At 46.6% G+C, this 20,236-nt stretch overlaps 2 protein-coding genes across 11 annotated transcripts in view; both read left to right on the top strand.

Moving 5' to 3' along the window:
- The window catches only part of CRACR2B (calcium release activated channel regulator 2B), a 50,064-nt gene extending 47,677 nt beyond the window's left edge, over positions 1–2,387 (top strand). The window contains exons 16-19 of the mRNA XM_065066060.1: positions 379–486; positions 634–940; positions 1,225–1,301; positions 2,299–2,387. Coding sequence (XP_064922132.1) covers positions 379–486; positions 634–696 — 171 coding nt within the window. The 3' untranslated portion in view covers positions 697–940; positions 1,225–1,301; positions 2,299–2,387. The remainder of the gene's footprint in view (positions 1–378; positions 487–633; positions 941–1,224; positions 1,302–2,298) is intronic.
- Positions 2,388–7,519: 5,132 nt separating this feature from the next.
- Positions 7,520–20,236, top strand: part of CD151 (CD151 molecule (Raph blood group)) — a 38,379-nt gene continuing 25,662 nt past the window's right edge. Inside the window, exon 1 of one of the 10 annotated variants that reach the window (XM_065066089.1) lies at positions 7,520–7,619. The gene's annotated coding sequence lies outside the window, so the exon portion shown is untranslated. Of the gene's footprint in view, positions 7,620–7,700; positions 7,909–8,476; positions 8,532–10,447; positions 11,402–15,745; positions 16,302–20,236 lie in introns of those variants that run through there. The other 9 variants (XM_065066081.1, XM_065066087.1, XM_065066085.1 and 6 more) reach the window with 9 other exon arrangements.

Consider the following 20,236-nt stretch of genomic DNA (forward strand, 5'->3'; position numbering starts at 1 on the left):
AATAGTACTGTGCATACACATAAAAATAATTGAACTTAATAAGAGGCTCTGACTGAACTTAAATTCTAAACAGGCTGTAGGACAAACTCCTTTCTTTAGGCTTGTTATTTCCCAGAGAGGAACTTATGTCCTGTCTTACCTCTTTCAGTATGCCAGCTGTACATACCAAACATTTGAAATACATTCCCATAGTTGAAGCTTTCTTCCAAAAATCCCTGGGGCTATTTGAGAAATGGCCCTTTAATGAGCTAAAGGGCCTGATCCTGCTGCTACTGAAGGTCTTGTTTGCATGAGCTGGAACAGTATCTGCTCCAAGATATTTCCCTCCCTCAGCTGAGGGAGCACCTCTAGGGTGCTTTACTCTGTTTCTTTTTGCAGGAAGGTATCGACGATGGAGCAGTGGTCTTTCTGCTTGGAAATAAAATGGATGCTGCGCAAAGAGAGACCCGAAATGTGCCCAAGGTGGAGGGGGAAAGGCTGGCGAAGGTATGAGACTGTGCTCTGCTGCTCCCTCTGTACTCTGCAGCCTCCCTCCAGCTGTGGGGAGGGCAGCCTGCTGGCAGGAAGCCCTTCTGGGAGCTATTTCCCATTACGGTACCTTCCCTCTCCCCATCCCTCATTTCTCTAATGCAGACATGTACTGAGGTCCTTCTGGTACCAGGGAGGATGAGGTCGTGGCCAGCACGTGGGAGATAGTGGCCCTTGAGTCATGCTCGTGTATCTCTCTTGAGGCCTGATGCCTCCTTAACCATGATGCTCACTGGGAGGATGCATGGCTGTTCTCCCATTTGAGGACTTCCCTAAGTTGCATGCTCTGCAAAACCATCCTGCCTCCTTCCTCACTCTCTGCACCTGGATGCTTACTAGTACCTTGGCCCCTGGGTGGGAGAAAGCAGGGTGTCAGAGGTGTTCCCCATCTTCTAGACTCCACAGCACAAAGGTAAGGCAATCCAAGTACCCTGGGCAGATGTTTTCTCTTCACAAATAACTCCCCCAGAATTCCCTTTTGGACACTGGCTGGGCCCCTGATGCTGAAGAAGCATCTCCTTTGCCCAGGCTGGTGAGCAGGGTGTGTGCCCCAGTGGGGCGGTAACAGCCACCCTCCTGGACCCAGCTGCTCTCGGCAGAGTTCCTGGCGGTGAGGGTGGGCCCATTCCCAGGGCTGTGGATGAAGCGGGGGGAGCGCTGGCAGCCAACATGGATGTTTGCTGTGCTCTCTGACAGGAATACAAGGCTGTCTTCTATGAGTGCAGTGCGATGACTGGCTATAACATCATGGAGTCCATGCTGCACATGGCCAGGTCAGTGCACAGGAGCAGTTGCCCTGGGGTATTTCCCCAGCTGTAGGTGATTAGTGTGGGGTCTCCTGAGGAATGGACAAGAAGAGGAGGTTGTCAGAGACAGGCTTTCTGCCATGTCACAGAAAAGACATGGAGCAATGTGCTCTTCCCCCTGACGCCAGGTCCTTGTCTCCTGTGCCAGGAGAGCACCAAGTGCAGACTGGATGTTATTGCTTGCAAAGCTTCATCTGTCAGAGCTGGCTATTGAAATATTGGGAGTTTAATTTTAATATTTAAGTGCAAAAAACTTTGTGCACTATCCGAGAATTTAAGTTGGTATTTCCAGTTTGAAGTCTGCATGCATTTCTAAGGGTTTTTTCCTCCTTATCTTACTAAGCATTTTACAGAATGTGATATTTTGGTGGCAATATTTTTAAATGGAGATCAGACATTTTGTAAGGCTGAAAGAAGTTTGCTCTAAGATTTTTGGGTTTTAAGAAAACAAGTAGTTTTGAAAAAAGTCTTTGAAATCTTGCAAGGAGAATATCCTTTTATTTTCTTTTATCCTTTTTACCTCCTGCTGCATCATCTCTGTTAAATTCACAGCAGGACTTAGCTGGGATGATTTACTTACTAACTAGGTAAATCATGTCTGCCACAGCATGTGCTTTCAGTGTGTTTTATTACCATGCTGCTGCCAGAGATGGTCTGACAGGTGAAGCAAACAGCTGAGATTCTGCCATCAGGCATAGGCCATTCATGCCCCAGTCTGATTCTCTGACGACTAAGCCATGCTGTCCCCTATCATATGTGTTGAGTTTCTTTCCTTGTTCCCTGGAAATTCATGCTCTTTTCCTATGTGTGGTTTTATCTAGCCCAAGTTCCAGAGGAGTCCTGTCTTTGAGCCAGTCACTTTGTACAACTCTAAGCATCCCTGGCTGATGGGGAGCAAAGGGCTGAGCCAAATGGAAGATCTCAGTAACCAGGTTGTGTTGTTCACCTGTGCTGCTTGTTCCAGGTTGCTGACAGCACAAGAAGACAGGCAGAGGGAGAATGCCCTGCAGCTGGAAGATGTCAGCAGGAGGAAAGGGTGCTGCACATAAAGCTCATCGATGTATCAGAAAGAGACATGTGCCAACACTGTTCCATGAAGCTGGGGTTCCTTTTGAGCAAGCCAAATCTGATGGTATCAGCTCTGCAGAGACTTGGGGAAGCTGCAGCTTTTCTCCATCTGGGAATGTCAAGGCACTAAATCAGACCAAAATGTACATATGATTTGTGCTGTTCAGTTTCCCAACTGCACGCAGCCCTAGTGTCTAGATGTCTCTGGTTCTTTGTGAGAATTCAGCTGGTCTTGGCTAATAGCACAAACTGGGCCTTCTCTCTGGAGAGGTTGCTTCCCTTTAAAAGTCTTGCTCTTTTTTTTTCTGGCAAAGAAGTGGTCTAGCTGCAGAGAGTGGAGAACACATTGGATGCTGTATTAAATAGACCTTTAGTGTAAGAGAGAATTTTTAAAAATTTGGGCTAACTCTAGGTAGTGATTCATCTGTCTCAAAGAGCAGTATCTCCTCTTGGTTCTGTAACAGCAAAGCCTAGCTCAAAGCCTGCTGTGGTCAGCAAGAAATCCTCCATAAGTTCTTGTTATTTCTAGATAAGGCCCTGTATTTACATCAAAATTTGGTTTGACTTGCCAATATTGTAGTTAACTGATGGCATATGTGGAAATAGTATGAACCAATAAGCCATCCCAATGGCTTTCTTCACTTTCTTACCCTAGCAGCCCTTGTCACTGTCCCTCTCTTCCTGTTTACAGAACACAGAGCAGTTGCCATAGAATTTGCAGGTGCTGGCACACGCTGCTGATTCATAACCTTTTGCAGAAGCTGTGCTGTACATACTAGGGGGGCCATATATAGCCTGTTTTAAGGCTGAATGCTGCCTGTTTCCTCACATTCTCTTATCCTTTCCTGAAAAATCTCCAGCAATTAGGAAGTGACTCATCCGAAGTACTGAAAGATCCCACCCTGCTAGCTTGAGTACAGTACTTTAATGTACCTGCGCTGGAAGCACAAGGCAGCTGCCTGTGTGAAATGTACCTAGTGAAGCTTTTTTTTTCTTGTGGTCACTTTGTGCAATAATGTCACTTTCCTGGTGAAGTGCCTCAGAAAGAGCAGGACTGAACCTGTTCCCCTTGGGAAGGGGCCTCCTTGTTACGAAGGAGTTGGGCAAAGCGGGGCACAGGCTGAGGTAGGAGCTGGCCCCAAAAGTGTGCCTCTTATTGTTGCTGGTGTGCTGGGGCATGAAGTCCCTGCTGTTCTCTGGGGTGTGATGCTTTCTGTTTTGTGGCTCAGTTGCTCTTAAAGCCTTGTGAGATTAACTTTTCTTATAAGCCCTGTTCCTTTTCTTCTTTGAGCCTGTTTCTGTACATGACTTTGACATTTTAGGTGCAAGATGTGATACTGCAGCTGTGAAGCAGTCCCCCCAGCTTTGCAGCACAGGGAAGGCCTGTGTTTATCCAGTCTTTCCTCTCCTGGGATAAGGCAATTAGTCTGTCTGTTTATTACACAGATTTCTCTGGGAATATGCAGGAAAAGTGCTCTGAGTCACCTACAGCCTATCAGTGTCACAAAGAATTTCTGTGGTTCCTCCCAGTTTTACTCCTGATAGAGGAAGTTTTTCTCTGGAAGTACAGGATTCCTGACTAAAAGGAATAGCTAAAAGTAATTAAGCTCTTGTTCAGTCCTTACTGCTGGCTGGCTGTAGTTCTCACAGTGTTTAAATGCAGTAATGCCTTCCAGAGATTAGGAAGCAGAAAGTTACAAGCAGTCCTGAAAGAACCAGGGCTGCTGGTGTGGAGCCTAGAGTTAACATCCCCAGTGCTGCCAGTGAAACTGCTTGTGTTTGCAAGAAATGATGTTTGGGAAGGGGAAGTCCTCTCTGTTTTCAGAAAGCACCTGTCACCTAAATACAGACATGGCTTTCTGGTTTTCTAGCCAATGTGGCCGTGAAGGAGCACAGACATTATCACCAGTTGAATATGTCAAACCCACTACCTGAGTTGGGGGAGCTGCTGTCAATGATTCCTCTGCATCATGCTCCACTTGCAGGTTAATAAGGAGTGGTGCTGACTAAGAACTGGAATCTTTGTTCAGGACACATCAGTAATGCTAACATTTACTTGCCTGAAACAGCAGGATTTGGGAAGGCACTGCAGAAGGAGGAGAGAGCAGTATTCTATCTGCTAATGCGGTCTGAATGCGTGCCTCCCACACTGTGTACAGACCACATGAAAGACAGGTGTGAAATAGAGCTGACAAACAAGGCAGTCTATGTATTACCTTTATCAGTGCTGTCATATTGCAATGACAAGAACTACCATGCATTTTTTTTTTTTAATGTACAACCTTAAGCATGTTTTCTTAGTGTGCAGAGTACAGGCAATAAAGAAATGTTGTCTTACAAATGGTTGTGTTGATATTTTTTCAGGCATTGCAGGAGATTCAGCTGCCTTTGTTCAGTCTCTGTAGCATGACCTCTCCTCCTCACTGCTTAGGAAGTGCTGAGAAGCCTGTCCCACATGGTGGTACAAATGAGAAGTTTATAATTAGAGAGTCAGTTGATCAGGATCCCATGTTTTGGGGGCAGCACAGGAGCAATTAATCTCTAGTCTTATTTTTTTTTTCCTCTTCAAAGCAGCCAGAGTCTGGCTGATCAGAGAAGGTGGAACAGGGAGGAGAAAAATGGGAAATGCTTCCCCAGTGTCTGGGAATGGGAAATGCTTTCAGAGAGGACATGTTGTCACCTTGTACCTAGATTTGTAGAACTAAACATTCATTTTAATAATGTCCCAATTCACCAGAGCCAGGAATTTGGTTGTTTTTAATCTTCATGCCCTGGCATGACTCCAAGTGGTATGTTTGTGCATTAGAGAACTAATCTCGCTACAGCTTTGACCAAATAAATTATTACTCATTTCCTCTGCTATAAATTGATAGCACTGGAAATAGTTCACTGTAACATCTCTGTTTTAGCAGGAACAGGGTGGACTTCTGTTTCAACCATGACAAAGAGGCACAGAGTTTGTGCAGGTCACGCTTGGATGACAGGAAGCACCAGGATGGGGTTTATTACTGGATGGTCTTTGTCTCTTTGCACAATATTTAAAAGCCCCATTGGAAGACCTTACAGTCTAGAGGGGCACACTGTTAGTTTTTAAACCTGATACCAGACCCAAACAAGACCTGACTGTCTGCAAAATTCCTAATTTTACTATACTGCTGCTTTTTTTATCAGAATCTCTCCTGCTTCTAAATGAAAGGCCTGGGAGCAGCCACCCTCTGCAAGCAACTGCTAGAAACTGCAGCATAAATAAAAATCAAATAATGGGCATATCCTGAGGTGGCATGAGATGAGGAAGGATGCAAAATGGATTCTGCCCGAGGGCTTATCCCTGTGCTGTATCGGCTGCAGTCTCTTAGTGAGCAGGTGACTCTTTGCATGTATCTATAAGGCATTTTGGAATTGTATCACAAAAAAGTACCTCTCTTACAGCCTAGGAGGCCTATCCTGGCATATGCAGGAGTGCAGTTGTGTATACAATCAGATCATGGGGCAAAGGTAAAAAAAATCAGCTGCTCTGATAAGCAGCCACAATCCCACAAAACTTGGCACACAGGCAAAAAGGGACCCTACTCTGTCTTGAATTTCACTTGTCTCTTTCGTGTTAATATGCTGAGGATAAGCATAACAGGATTAGCCTGACAGCACCTCTTTGAAAATCCAAACAGGGCTGAAGAGTTAAGTTGAAAGCTTTCCACAGGACAAATGCAGGAACTGCAAAGGTTTGGGATGTTGGTTTTCTTTATTCCAGCAGCCTGAACTCCAAGGGACAGTTTTGATTAACACTGAGTTAATCAGTTCCTGCTATGGGGATCATGCAGTTTGTCATGCTTTATTTTCTGTCCTATCACCTTCTTCTGTTTGTGTCTTTTCTTGTTCTTTTTACTTGTTTATTGCTTAGTCTTTATATATACATATATTGACAAGTACTTAAGCTCCAAGTATAAATGCATCTCATAGTTCATGCTATATACCTTTAAACGCTTTATTTGGAAATCTTCAGCTCAGCACCAATAAATCTGCAGTCCTGCACTTCAGAGCTTCATCAACTCTTTGAGCCAGCGTCAGTCTGCTCATTACTTATCTGGCTGTTTTATGAATCACACAGAAATTTTGGTTGGCACAGCTACAATAATCCAGCTCCAGACTCTTCAGGCCTGCAAGGCATGATTTATATGCTTATCAAGCCAAGTGGTAAACAGGCCCTGATCCTGCAAAAACAACTAGTTCACAGGAGACCTGACCACATAAAATTAGTTTTTCTGAGGTAAACACATATGTCCAGTAAATACATATTACTCCAGTAATAAGCCAAGGACTGGGGTGCGAGGGGTCCTGTGGCATATCTCACCTTTACCTGCAGGCTTTCCCAAGAACTTGACTGCTGCACAGGCAGCAGTTGTGCCTAATCATGCCCGTTTGCTGACCCAAATCTGCAAGGGTGGGAGGTTATGCTCTTTCGTGTTTGTACATGAAATCTGCAGATGTGGTGGCCTGCATCTTTTTGCCTCCTGGCTCTGCCACACACTGCAAGAAACCTCTCAATGTGTGTGAGCTGGTCCCCTACGGCTCTGTTTAATCACTTGGCTTTGCAGGAGCTCTAAGCTAAAGCTTAGGTAGGAACCCTGAAGGCTGAGGAGAGAGGAGTTGGTTTACTCATTGGGAAGGATGATCTGATTTTTGAGTTGGTTATGTGGGCAGGAGAGGTTAAGTGTAATAGTTGAAGCAAACACCCAGGACAACCTAAACTGGCATTTTCCCTTCCTCTCTTCCCACCCGACTCTAAAATAAACATGCACAGCTGCTCCTCTGCTGAGGAAGCAGGCTCGGGTCTTTGTCCTGAGCCCAGCCTGTGTGTGGGGCTGTTGTGTAGCACAGATGCATTTGGGCTGAAGTTAAAATGAGGTAATGGAAGGATGAGGCAATGTGCCAGTCAGGGCTTGTGCTTGATTTACACGATGTTTCACGGAAAACTCTTTTAACGAGCAGGTCTGGTGCCTAAAAAAAAAAAAAAGAAAAAATAGAAGCTCCAGCTCAAGTTTGCTGTGATGTGTTGCCTGCGGCAATGGAAATGCCAGCGTGAGGCCCAGGTGGCGAGAGCCAGGGGTCACTGCTACCCGAGGCATGGTTTGGCAGCCGTGCAGAGCACCAGAAACGCCAGGTGCTCCGCCACCGTTCCGCAGACCTCGCAAACCGCCGGATGTCGGGACGTTTTCTTTTGTAAGAATCGAAAAAACCCACGAGTCCGGGCCACGCCAGCCGCGCGCCGGGCTGTGCCGCAGGGAGGCGCCCCCCGCCGAGGCACCGCCCCGCGGGGTCGGGCCGGGGAGGGGCGGGGCGGTGGCGTCCGCTGGGCGTCCCGGCGTGGCCTGGGCTGGGCTGGGCGGTGCTGTGCCGGGCCGTGCCGTACCGCCTTCCATCTCTCGGTGCCTCCCTCCCTCAGAGCGCGGCAGATCGGGGCGTGAGTCGGCACTGAGAGCTCCGGTTTGGCACGGCTCTGTGCAGAGGGGTGAGGCGGGGCGCCCCCGAAATGGCGGCCGACCGGGGAGGCAGGGCGGGCGGGTCCCTCCGCGGCCGCTGGCAGGGCGCGAACGCAGCCGCAGGGTCTGTGGGGTGGGAGAAGGGGCCGAGGGCAGCGTGGAGTGGCGGTGGGTGCTGCCTGCAGCAGCCGCAGGCACCCCGGCCGGGGAGGGGGCAGGTTGAGTGCTGCCCGAGGGCCCCGGTGGTTGCCGCTGGGCTCTGGCGCGCTCCTCGCCCGCCGTTCCCTCCCGCGCTGGGCCGTACCTGGCCGCAGGCACCGAAGGCCAGCTCGACTGTAGCGCTGCTTCGCTTCCCGTCAGCTCCCAGTGGCACTGTACAACTTCACATGGCTTGGCTTTTGCATTTTTTTGAAGTGTTTTAACCTGTTGCAGGAGTGGGGGTTGATGGGTAGTGTCAGAAGCTTTGCATTGTGCATGGCTTAGGGAAGGTGTTCTGAATGTTTCCATAATTTTGTGAAACAATATTTATCTCCCTCTGCTTTTTTGTTAAATCTCCCTGTTGTACTAGTAAGACTTGGTCTTTATGTTGGGCTTTTAGGACCATGTGAGGCAGAGGAGGGGTAGAGCAAGCCCTTGTTTACTGCAAATGCAGGTGATGTTCTGTTTCTTTCATTTTCGGGAAGCTGAATCAGATGGGAAGCTGAAGGTGATGGGTTATTGCTGCGCCACGGTGTTACTTGCCATCAGGAATCTTTCCCAGTAGCCTTCACTCCATGTCATCTCATGAACATAAACTGTTGTAAACTTAAAAAGTCCTGACATTTCCTGAGGGCTTCTGTAATCAACCTCTTGCAGTATCCTGTTGAATTTTGGCAATGACATATCTTTATTCTAGGCTGCTCTATAGCATCCACTAAATTATGCTGCTTCAGTTCCTTCATTGTCCTACAGCACTTTCTGACTTGCTTTTAGAGTTCACATGGTGTCTGGTAGAACAAGGGTTAATTAAAATGGCATCATCTGTCAGAGATAATGTCCAGTTGTGGCCATTTTGTTGAAAGTTTTGAAAAAGGTCTGCCTTGCCAAAATGCATTTGCTTTGCCATCGGCAAGGCCATAGCCTAGGTTCTTAGGGAAGTTTCCGGTGTGTTGAGATACCTACCGCTTGGTATTGTTGAAGCTGAAGGATCTCTTAGTGTGTCATTAGACAGACAAAGGTCCATCCCAGTTCTCCTGTGTGGCTCTCGCTGCTCCCAAAGCAGGGTTTTGTGTCTGGTTTGCTAGAGCTGCTCTTTGGTGCCAGTACTTTGAGTCAGATATCCTTGCTGAAAGCTTCGGTTGTGAGTCAGAGGAGTTGGCAGCTTTTGAGCTCCTCCACGGAACTATGTGGAGATCGCATCCTTGCTCTGTAGTTTATTGATGATGTCTTTGAGTTCCTGACCTGGTTAACTTTCTGTCCATATGCTGTATTTCTGCAAAAAGCATGTTTTATTCCAAACTGTTGCATATATCAGTTGTCCAGTGGCTTTTTTTTTTTTTGTGATTTTTTTTTTTTTTTTTTTTTCTAAATAATGGCTTATCTTCTTGGTGGAGTCCTGCAATGGAGGAGAATGATTCCCCCAGTTGTCTGGTCAAAGTCCTAGCAGTCCCTGCTGTATGTTGACTCCAGTAAACAATAAGAACATGCCTTTTCTATGTGCTTGAGATAATGTGCTGTATATGACATCTCATTTTACTCTGGAGTCTGAGGGGGGTAGTATGTTTTGTGGGAGCTTAACAGTCAAGTTTTCTTTCTACTGGCTCAAGGCAAGTGTGTTAAAGGAGGGTTTGTTCTTAGCGCAGAGAGCATAGCACTGCGTAAGAGGAACTTTGACAACCCAGTTGGGGCTGTGGCTCTCTTGGATCCAATACAAAAATCATCAGAAGAGTTAGCAGCGAGTACCAACCCAAGAAGATTTTTCTCTGATGCTTTAGCTTCCCAGCCCTGTTGTGCAGAAAGGAGGTCTTATGCCAGTTTGGAAGTCGGCAGCACACTGAGGCTTCTCTTGAAGTACAGCAGGGCACAGACAGCTGAAATCTTGGCTCTACGAAAGGTATTTTCAGTACAGCCCCCGAAAATTTGTGTCAATGGGTGTGAGAGATTCTTCAGCAAGGAGGTGGAAGAAAGCTGCTTGTATTCCCTTGTCAAGCAAAAATGCTAGGTGGGAGTGGGTGATGGAGTGCTATCTGTCCCCTTTAGGAAGTTTCCAGCAGGCATATTATATTATTCCCAGCTAATAAAAGTTGTAGCTCAACTCTGGCTGTTCCCATTGCACATACACAGATCAAGCAACAACTCCCTTCCATGTGAGACAGCCCTGAAGGGATTGACTGCTGAGCTGTGTCTCTTCTAGTTGGGTTGTCCCACAGGTAAATTCACTTGTTGCTTCTACAAAGTTTGGCTTCTGTTTCAAGGAGTGCATTGGGCTACTTGTTATGCATAGGAGGAAGATAAATTTATTTGAACATGTAACTATCACAATGTATGCCTGTATGTGGCAAACTATCCTGGTTTGTGTTTCCAGGTGATGTGGCCACTTCTAAAGCAACTCTGTTTTTCTTGTGCCTTCTTTAAACAGAAGCTTAGAAAGACAAAAGGTGGATGGACTGACTCTGAAAAGGGCGGAGCTTTGATTTTTCTTGTCGCAGTCTACTGCTACCATCGCCAGTGGCCTAGTCAGTCTTGCTCTTGAAACCTCCTGAGAAGATGCTGTCCTATGCCCCACCTCTACTCGGTGCTTCTGGGTGCGACACTGGGTTATCTCCAGCTCTCCCTGAGCATGTGCATGGACAGCTGAGCCCATGGAAAGCCTGAGGGAGGGTGACTCCTGGAAATTACTGGCTGTGAGGAACAGAAACTGTAGTCTCCATTGTTGTTCAAAAACCTTCAGGATGCTGAAGTTGAAGACCAGATCTCCTGTCTCACCTGCTCATCCTTCCTTCCAAACCCTGAAGATGATTTTACTTTTGCCACAGCAAAGCCAAAATGAAATGAAGTGTCACTGTTTGTAAAATAGCCCACTTTTCCCATTCTTTTTTGCAGAGGCACTTTGGCAGAGCTTTACCCTGGGATGGTGCCCATCTTCCCACTCTGTGAGAAATGTGCTTTTCCCTGCCACCCTATGCCTGAAGCCAATGGGTGGAGGGAGAAGTGAGGAACAGCAGGGCTGCAGGATAGAGATGAGGTGTTTTGTTGTTTCTGTGGAGAGCACCTCATACCGTCCCTCCCCGTGGCACAAAAAATGTTCACTGCCAGGTCCTCTTGGCAAGCATCAGTACTGTAATAGCAGCACTGCCTATGCTCTGCTCTGTCCCGCCTGCCAGACTCCTCTGCTTGTGATCTCAACAGCCTGGCATCCCAGGGAATTAATTCAATCAGCCTTATTAGTCCTCTGTCCTGGCTGCTGGACAGTAAAAACTGGGCTGTGTGAGCAGGAGGATAATTACAACTTTGCATTCCTGGTACTGCATGTGAGAATAAGAGGTGTGTTTTGGGGTCTGGACCACATTTGGGTATGACCAGTTGAACGTGTAACTGGTTCCTATACAAGGATGTAAACGTGAGTAGCTGCCATGACACATGCCAGCTGGGGTTTTCAGAAAGTTATTGGTATTGATTTATCAATATATAAATATATCCCAGCCAAAACCAGGACATAACTTTCTACTTAGTATAATAGCACTATTGCTGTGGACTAGATTTAGAATGACAATAATGTTGATAGCACACTGATGTTTTAGTTGTTTTTAAGTAGTCAGTTCAGCTTCTCACACCATGCCAGGTGCACAAGAAGCTGGGATGGGGCACAGCCAGGACAGCTGACCCAAACTGGTCAAAGGGGTATTCCATACCATGTGATGTCATGCTCAGTATATAAGTTGGGGGAAGAAGGATGGGACAGGGCGGGTGTTTGGAGTCATGGCATTTGTCTTCCCAAGTAACCGTTACATGTGGTGGAACACTGCTTTCCTGGAGATGGCTGAACACTGCCGATGGCAAGTACTGAAGGAATTCCATGGTGTGTTTTGCTTTTGTGCAGCTTTTGCTTTGCCTGTTAAACAGTCTTTATATCAACCCATGGGTTTTCTCACTTTTCTGTTTCTCTCCCTCATCCCACTTTGGGCAAGTGAGTGAGTGGCTCTGTGGTGCTTAGTTGCTGGCTGGGGTTAAACCAAATGATATATTTGTGGTTTTTTTTTTATATATATATACATACATATATATATATATGTATTTGTGTTTATTTCATGCATAGTTTTGATGCCAGCAGTACTGGACACTAGTGGAGGCAGGACACGGGTAGAGGGATGAGGAAGGACATCAGGAACTACATTCTGTGGAGGTTAACAGAGGGGCCCTTGACAGCTATTGAAATTGATTTGGGTGTTGACCCACAGCTGCTCTTGGTAGGGTCTAGCTAACCAAATGTGGTTTTACTTGGTTCCCCTGTGTGTATTGCCTGCATCCATGTAGGCTGTTGTGGAGTTGCTTTTTCTACCTGCTGAGCATGTGTGTAAGAGGTGAATGCATGAGAGGGAGTGAGTGAGCATGGAAGAGGTGGGATGCGGCAGGTGTCTGAAAAAATGAGGTGTGTGGGAGGTGCAAGAGGGGATGTTGCTCAGACCCACGTGTTACTGGCAGCAGTAATGAGGCTTTGTAAGAAACCGAGCCAGAAATAGGTGACATAAAACGTTTGGCACTGACCATTGTTTCTTATCTATTGCTGGTACCAGATCTGAATGCAAAAGGAGCAAAGTTCACTTTTCCAACTCAGGTTCTCTTTCCTTTTATAGGAAAGGAAACAGAGCAGCAGGGAGCTGCTTTTGAACAGAGCAGTGGGGATCTGGGGCAGTGGAAAGTGTTGTGAGGTTCTATCTAAGTGGCCATGCTGTGGTGGAGTTTGTCCCTGTTGCTGCAAAGTGGAAGGTACACACTCCTAAGAAGCTCTGGAGTTGGGCTGAAATCTGCAATGTGTTTCCCAGATTTCTTTGCCACTATAGGACAGAGACAGGTTGAGAGAAACTAACGTGACCTGGAAATTCTGTGGGAGAAAGATCTGGCTGGGCTGTACCAATGGGTGAGGTGAAAATATGTCCCAATACCTCACCCTGAAAGACTTTTGCCCCAAAGCAGACAGGAGAAAGGCCAAGCAGATAATTACTGTTTTGCATTACGGATATTGTATGGCAGAGTGAGAGATGTGTTTTGGGAGCTGGGCTGTGTTTAGGTATTATCAACTTTGTCCATGTTTCCAGCCTTAGTTCTTCTTGCTGGTGCAGTGGTTAAGGCTCTCCCGTCTGAGCTGGAAAAGTGCTGTACGGCTTGGTAGGTGCATTTCAGACAGTAGTGGACTAAGTTTGACATGGGACTGAAAGTGTAGCTGGCTCCTATAGAAGGATGTAAGCATGAGTAGCTGCTAGTGGGGGAAAGAAACTGGTCTAGTGGGAGGAGGGGCAGCCAGGAATTACACTCTGTGGAGGTTAATGAAGGGGTTCTTGGCAGTTTTTTCAGTACAAGTGTATGACTTAGCAGCGTAGCTGGAGTATGAACAAAGGATTCTTAGGCTCCTTCACTGATGAAATCCAGATAAAACTGGGACCAAGAGTGGTAGTAACTTCTGGGGAGATGTGTTTCTGTTTTGTGTGAAGTGTATCATGTTTTGAGCCTCGCTGACCTGTTATCTGCCAGAGCAACAGCCGTGATGCCTGTGTGGTTCTGTTTTCAGGGAGTGCTCTGATCCTCAGTGACCACCACGCTGCAACAATAAAGGAAATAAAGGAGAAGGACAGTTTTGGTCAAATTTATGCTCTAACAGAGCCAGCAGGCAGATGCCAGCCATGCTGGCGTTTTTGGCCTGCCAGCCAGTGAGCAGGACTTAGGGAGTGCCGGATGAGGCAGGCTTGAGTCACAGCTTCTTAATGTCAGTTATTTCTTCCTAGCTTGGGCGGAATCCAGAAGGGAGGAATTCATGTCTCATATCTGCTTCCACACCTTGCTGTGGAAACAGGGGTGATTTGTTATTTTTCTCCATGGTGGCTGTAAGCGGAGCTCCCAGGGAGATGGTGGGGTGCCATGTGTGCGGTCACAGCAGTGTACGGCCAGCACAGCTGCAGGCACGCAGACGTGCGTGTGGCAGGTGCTGCCTTGGAGCAGCCACCTCCGAAGCAAGAAGGGACCTCAGGTGTGTGTTCAGTGCTGTGCTCCAGGAACATGTATATGGGAAAGTGTGCTTGTGGGTTTGGCAATCGTAGCATAGAAGGGAAGAGTCCAGTCCTGTGTGGAAGTACAACTTGCTGAGAAGTGGAGCTGCCAATGAGCTGGAAGCTGTGATTAGTTGCAGGTCCCTCCTTGTTATATGGAGTAGCACTTTCACATCTTTATGGGAGACTTGGCTTAGGTGAGAGGTCTGCCAGAGGTAAGATGAGAGCTTTGATGTGACCTCCATTTTACCTTGTCCACTTGGGAGGTTTTTGGAGGTATGAATTTTCTGTTATTGGGAGGAGGAACTGTCAGGCTGTTTTTTGCACCTTCAAGTCCCAGTTTGCTGGGGCTTTTTTCCTCCTCCTGAGCAGGGAAAGAGTTACAAGCACCCAGCTGTGCTCCTGTGCAGTGCCTGGGGAACGAGGCTGCATGCCCTGCAGATGGGCTCTGGAGAGGCAAACAAAAGCCTGCCCTGTCCATTGTGCACTCCCCAGGGCTTACCTCCCGTGTGTGCAGTGTATCTTGAAAAGGAATTTAAACCACTGTGCTTACACCAGCAAAAAATCCTGGTTGCTGATGTCCCTGAGCCTTTTGCCCTCACAGTTGATCAGGCACAGGGGAAGTGTGGGTCCTGAATCACAGGTGTGCTGTAAAAAGCCTGGAAGGAGTAAAAAGCAAGCACAGTTGCAGAGGAGAAACTCTTTCACAAATGTCACAAGCTTTACTTTGGCTTCCTCTGTCTCCCTGTGGAATAAAACCCCCTTGTATGAAACAAAGATGTTTGCCATGTCTCTGTCTCTTACATGCAGCGCAAAATGCTTTGCTGCTTTCTGCTGAGCTCAAAGTAGTCTGAATACTGCGCCATTACATTCCAGTAATGCTTGGAGAGGCTCTCGAGGGAGCTAAGTATGTGGTTTCTCCTGTTGCCTGAAGTCTTTTTGAGTCTTCTTGATATTTGAGGGTTAATCCAGGGTGTCCCAGAGTTGTAGAATGAACTACTTTTAGCCTTTAAAATTTTAACCTCTAAAGTAACAGGAGACCAGGCGAAATTGTATGGTTCCTCTTGACTTGAAAATAGACCTCCAGGGCAGGTTAGGGGGTATGGGGAGGATTAAGTTTCAAACTCCTTTTAGGCTTTCCTTTAGTGAAGTTTGTTCAGTTAGCACTAGGGTAACCTGAGGGTGTGTTGGTGGAGAAACATCCTGCAGGATTTCCTGGCTTCATTTGAAGTCGAACTGTTTTGTGCTGGCATCTGTTAGAGGAATGCTTTTCCAGTTACTTATTCCTGCCAGCTCAAAATGGAGTGGATGATACTCTTGAGACAAACTTGCCAAAGTTTCTGTACTGGTTATAGCTCTGTACCCTTCATGGAGAAACTGCTGCTTCTGTGTTTATTTGAAGCGGTGGAGAGGACCTGAGCAAGCCCAGCTCCCAGTGCCAGGTGTTTCAGGGAAGTGGTTGATGGCCTGGGGCTGTGGGATTTCTTTAGAGCTTGTTGGTTGGCCTCGGGGACTCCTTTTTATCTTTTCGCCTACCCCCAGTCTTGGCAAAGGGCCAGCACATAATTGCCTTGAGACAGCCTTTGCCTCCTAGTTATTTATTCACATGCTGGTGCCTCCCTGTCACATTCGCAGGCTAGTCTAAAAACAGCTGCGTAAATGGTTTTAGCAGAGTCATTAAAACCTGCTGCACAAGAGTGAAGGGAAAGGGGGAGGAATGTTTTCTTTTTGGCTGGGGGTTTGATTTCTACTGGAAGAATGGTCATTTTCAAGGCAGCCTTAAGCAGCATGGAGTGATTGTTGTTTCCAGCATTGCTCCTGTAGCAACCGGAGAGAGACAGCTCCTGTAAACTTGGACTTACAGCTCTGGGAGATGAAATGGCATTTAATTTGCCCTTGACTATGCTTGATATTTGATCTGACTCTAGTAAAGTGTTTTTAGCTCTGGAGAGGAATATAATTCCTCAAAGCGTTCAATGATGACTCTGAAACACGCTTGGAGACGTGGATGTCAGGGATATATAAGGACTGATGGTCAAAAGAGACTTCTTGGCTGTTCCTGGCACTGCTGTTAGCGAAGTGGGTAGTTCCAGGTGTGAGTGTTTCCACGCAAGGTGGCCGTCCTGAGGAGGAAAGAAGGCTCCTAAAGATGTCACTGGTATCTCTCTAGCTGCCATGCTGAGGTAAGAACTGCTGTCGCCCGTTCTGCGGCTGCATGATGGTCCCTTTTCTGTCCGTGTGCTGGGGCGCCGCAGAGTATGTTGCCCCATTCCTAGGACTGCAGGTACCAGCTCCATTACTGACACACTGAGAGGGTTTCTCTGGCGTTGCTGGCTCCAGTCTTGAGCTAATCGGCAACATGCCTGACACGATAAGACCATTAACCGTTTTCCACGGTCAGATCACTTCTCAGCTGCTTTTAAAATATGATCTTTGTGGACTTGAAATGGAGGCAGCCTGCTTGGGAGAGATCAGTGGGCTGACTCCAGTGACTTTTGCTTTGCTTGTTTACACCTCAGAAAGTGGGAACAGAAACGGCCTATTCAAAGCAAAATGAGTTTTGTACAAAAGCTAAGGCTGGTGCCAACCTTTTGTGTACTTCTTGCTTTGCGCTCTCTGCAATCAGGTGTCTGAGGCACAGGCAGGACAGTGCTAACAAGTAGCTAGAAAACATGGCATTTTATTGCTTTGTGTTCTGCAATGTTCTTCCAGAGAACAGACCGGCTCAGCTGATGGAGGATGGATGTTGAGATGTGAGGATAGCGAATCTACCCCTTCTCTGCTGGGAGAGTCACTTGATCTCTCTGTGCTCCTCTTATAATATGATATGTTTTTTTTTCTTTGTTGGGATGCTTTGAGGAGGCAAAGGATCTTTCAGGCAGTGAGGTTATAGAACATTGTGTCACTTAGAGGCTAGAAATGTACTCCATGGTATGTGCTGGTTTGATTGAAAGCGACTTAATTTTCTTCATGCAGTTAGACACCTTTCTATTTTGTAGCTAGCATGATCGTTATTTTGATTTAGTTTGAGAACATTAAGATAACACCCTGGGACAGAGTTAATGTTTTTCTTCAAGTACCTTGCCAGTGTCTTTGAGTTGGAACAAAGATAATGTAAGAACTTACTGATATCTTAGGTGTTGCCTGGGAGCCAAGGTCTTTCTGGCCACTGTGCCTTGAGGCAGCTGAGAAGGGAGCATGGATGGGACAGACCTTGACTGACATCCAGACTGATCAATGAGAATATGCCATGCCATTACAGTCATGCTTCATGTTCAAGGAGAGCTGGATTTTCTGGCTACAGAAAGCCATTCTGCTTCTGCTCTGTTTTTGTGGAATTCCATTTGGGAGTTCTTTTAGTTCGGCATTTGCCATCCTGCTGTTTTGCAGAGGCCTCTGGGCCTTTCTGCCTTTTTCCCTCTTCCTCCAGGATCAGCTGTTCTGGACCAGCGTTCTCTCTTCCTGGGACTGGCTGCTTGGTGTGGATGGAGTTTGTGAGGAATTGCTCTGAATATCTTATACTTTATGTTCTGTTTTCCAATTTATGTATCTTATTAGTAGTAGTGGTATATTAGCATTATTTTATTAAACGGTGTTTATCTCAATCCCTTCCTTTTCAATTCTCTCCCCTATTTGGGGGCAGAGGGAGTGAGCGAGTGGCTATCATGGTTATATTGGTAGCTCTGGTTAACCACAACACGGTGACACACCAGCTGCCTGCCCTGTCTTCCAAAAACTGTGGCACGTTTTTGACAGATTTAAAGTCCTGTGATTTGTTTGTGAGCTCAGTGGGGTGAATATCTTGGCTTGCCATGGGATATGCACCTGATACTGTGGGTACGGAGAAAATCTGCTGGCTTTTACCTAGTTACCTTTTCACTGTAAAGTTTTGTAGGGAATGAAGCTGAAAGTACCTCTGCAATGAGACTGCAGTCAAATTTTGAGTGACTGTGCTATCTACAACACAGCACATGTTCTTAGGTTAGTCTTTCCCTAAGCTCAAACCACTATGTAAAAACCCAGCTATTTGCAGGGAGTGAATAAATGGTTATCACTGCAGCATTATTTGGAGAGCACTTTGAATTCATGTGCAGAATTACCTGAACAGGCTTTGTGGAGGCTGGAAGGATTTTTATCCTCACAGGACTTTTAGTGCTTGTTGGCCTGGCGTGGCAACAGGGCAGGGAGTTTTGTGAGCACTCCCTGAAAACACTGAGGACCCAGTGGCTTCTTTTCTGAGAGCTGAGCTGAAAATGAATGTAATGAATAGGAAGGGATCAGGCAGAAAGCTGATTCTGCACAAACTGTTTTGTTCAGAAATGGGATTTAATATTACTGGTAAATTCTCCAGTGCAAACAAAGCCCTGCTTGAAAAAAAAAAACAAAACGAGTAAAAACACCAAACATCTATAAACCCTGCAGTGCCTGTGAACAGAGTTGGTAAAGTAGAATTTAAAATACTAATAGCAGGCTGCAGTGAAGAGTTGGTCTTGTCTGTTGGTTAACCCTGACATATCTGTATTGTTGTTATTCGTTGTGGCAAACCCTCATTGCTGTGAGCTCTCTGGAAACATGCCAGGCACTGTTTTCTGGTGCTCTGAGTGAGAGAAAAGCAATGATTATTGTTCCTCTCCTCAGTTCAATGACTAGTGAAGTGGTTTCTGTGTATAAATAATGTAAAGTGCTTTGGGATCCTTCAGGATAAAGGAGGCTGTTACGAGATACAAGAGGATGTTGTTTGACGCAGGAGTCCCCATTGGTCGCGCAGTGTGTGCTGGTCTCTGGCTGCATTCCAGCTCCCAGTGGGGACTGGGTGCGTGGAGCGGCCGCTTGCTTCCTTGACATACCACTTCTGGGAGCAGTGCACGGCGGCTTTCTGCTTTCAGGATGTGGCTGGCTGTGTATGTTTTGTTAGGACCAGCAAGTCCTGTGAAAGATTTTTTGTTTGCTTTGTAGTGGAACAGTGCTAGAACACACACACACATGCAGTTCTGGGCATGCTTGATCCCTCTTTCTTTCTCTTTCATGATTTCTTATTCTTAATGGTTGTGAAGTTGGTTGTATACTAAAGTCCCTTTTATCCTGGAGGATCCCTAAGCCAGCCGTCACCTCGCCCTGGTTCGACTAACCCACTCATAAGACATTTAATTTGCAGGCATGTGTGTTGTGCTAAACATGTAAATCCTTGCTGCGTTTGAAATTTGTGTTCATTTCAGTAAGTCCTTCCCCTGGGGAGTAAACAGTCACAAAAAATGAGCAGAAGGCCTAAGTACTCTTCTCCTGAGAGACAGCTCTTGTGTCAAAGAGCAGGCGGCTCCTCAGGTGTTCCTCACTGGATACCTGACTGTCATCAAAATTAGCAGGAGTCAAGAGTCTGCATTGTTCTTGAGGGGTCTATTCAAAACACAGCAGCTTGAGCCAGGGTAGAAGAAAGGAGGGATTTGTCAAGTGTCCCGAGGGGTGATGCAGGATTGTGTTACATCTGTGGAGGTGATGCCTAGACCCAGGGGGGGTTGAGGTGAGACCCTCCTAAACTCCCAGGATGGGATCTTGCTTATCCTCTCCTAAGTTTTTCAGAAAGGTCCTTTCCTGGTTGAGAGGTAGAGCCAAGCAGGGCCTGCCAAAAATGGCCAAGAGATCATCTTGCTGAATGTAGGTGGCTTTGTAAGTTGTCTCCACCTCTTCTAGAACCATCATGCACATTCCTGGTAGGAGTAGGTGATGTGGCGGGAAAACATTGCTTTGTATTCCTGCTTCTCAGCAGCCTCTAAAATGCTTGGGGCAAGTTCCTTTTGTACTAGGTACTGTACAGTCAAGGAAGATGACTCCATGCCCTCAGGTGCATGTAATCAGTTTAGACAACAGGCAGAAGAAGATAAAGGCAGTTTCCAATCTGTGGTCTGGGGAATCTCATGCAGCAGTGCCAAATGAGTTCAATTTCCATTTGAAGGGTCAGAAAGGAGGGTTTTGGACCAAAATCTGTTCTGTGTGGCTGCCCCCCACACAAATGTAAATGGTGATTCCTGAGAAACAGCTTACTTGCCTCACTGGATGTCTGGCTCATGTTTTCCCTTCTCCCCAGCCCTAGATGCACAAGTACTCTTCCCAGCATGTTCAG

This window comes from Columba livia, chromosome 5 (genome assembly GCF_036013475.1).
Source record: "Columba livia isolate bColLiv1 breed racing homer chromosome 5, bColLiv1.pat.W.v2, whole genome shotgun sequence".
Classification (NCBI taxonomy): Eukaryota; Metazoa; Chordata; class Aves; order Columbiformes; family Columbidae; genus Columba; species Columba livia.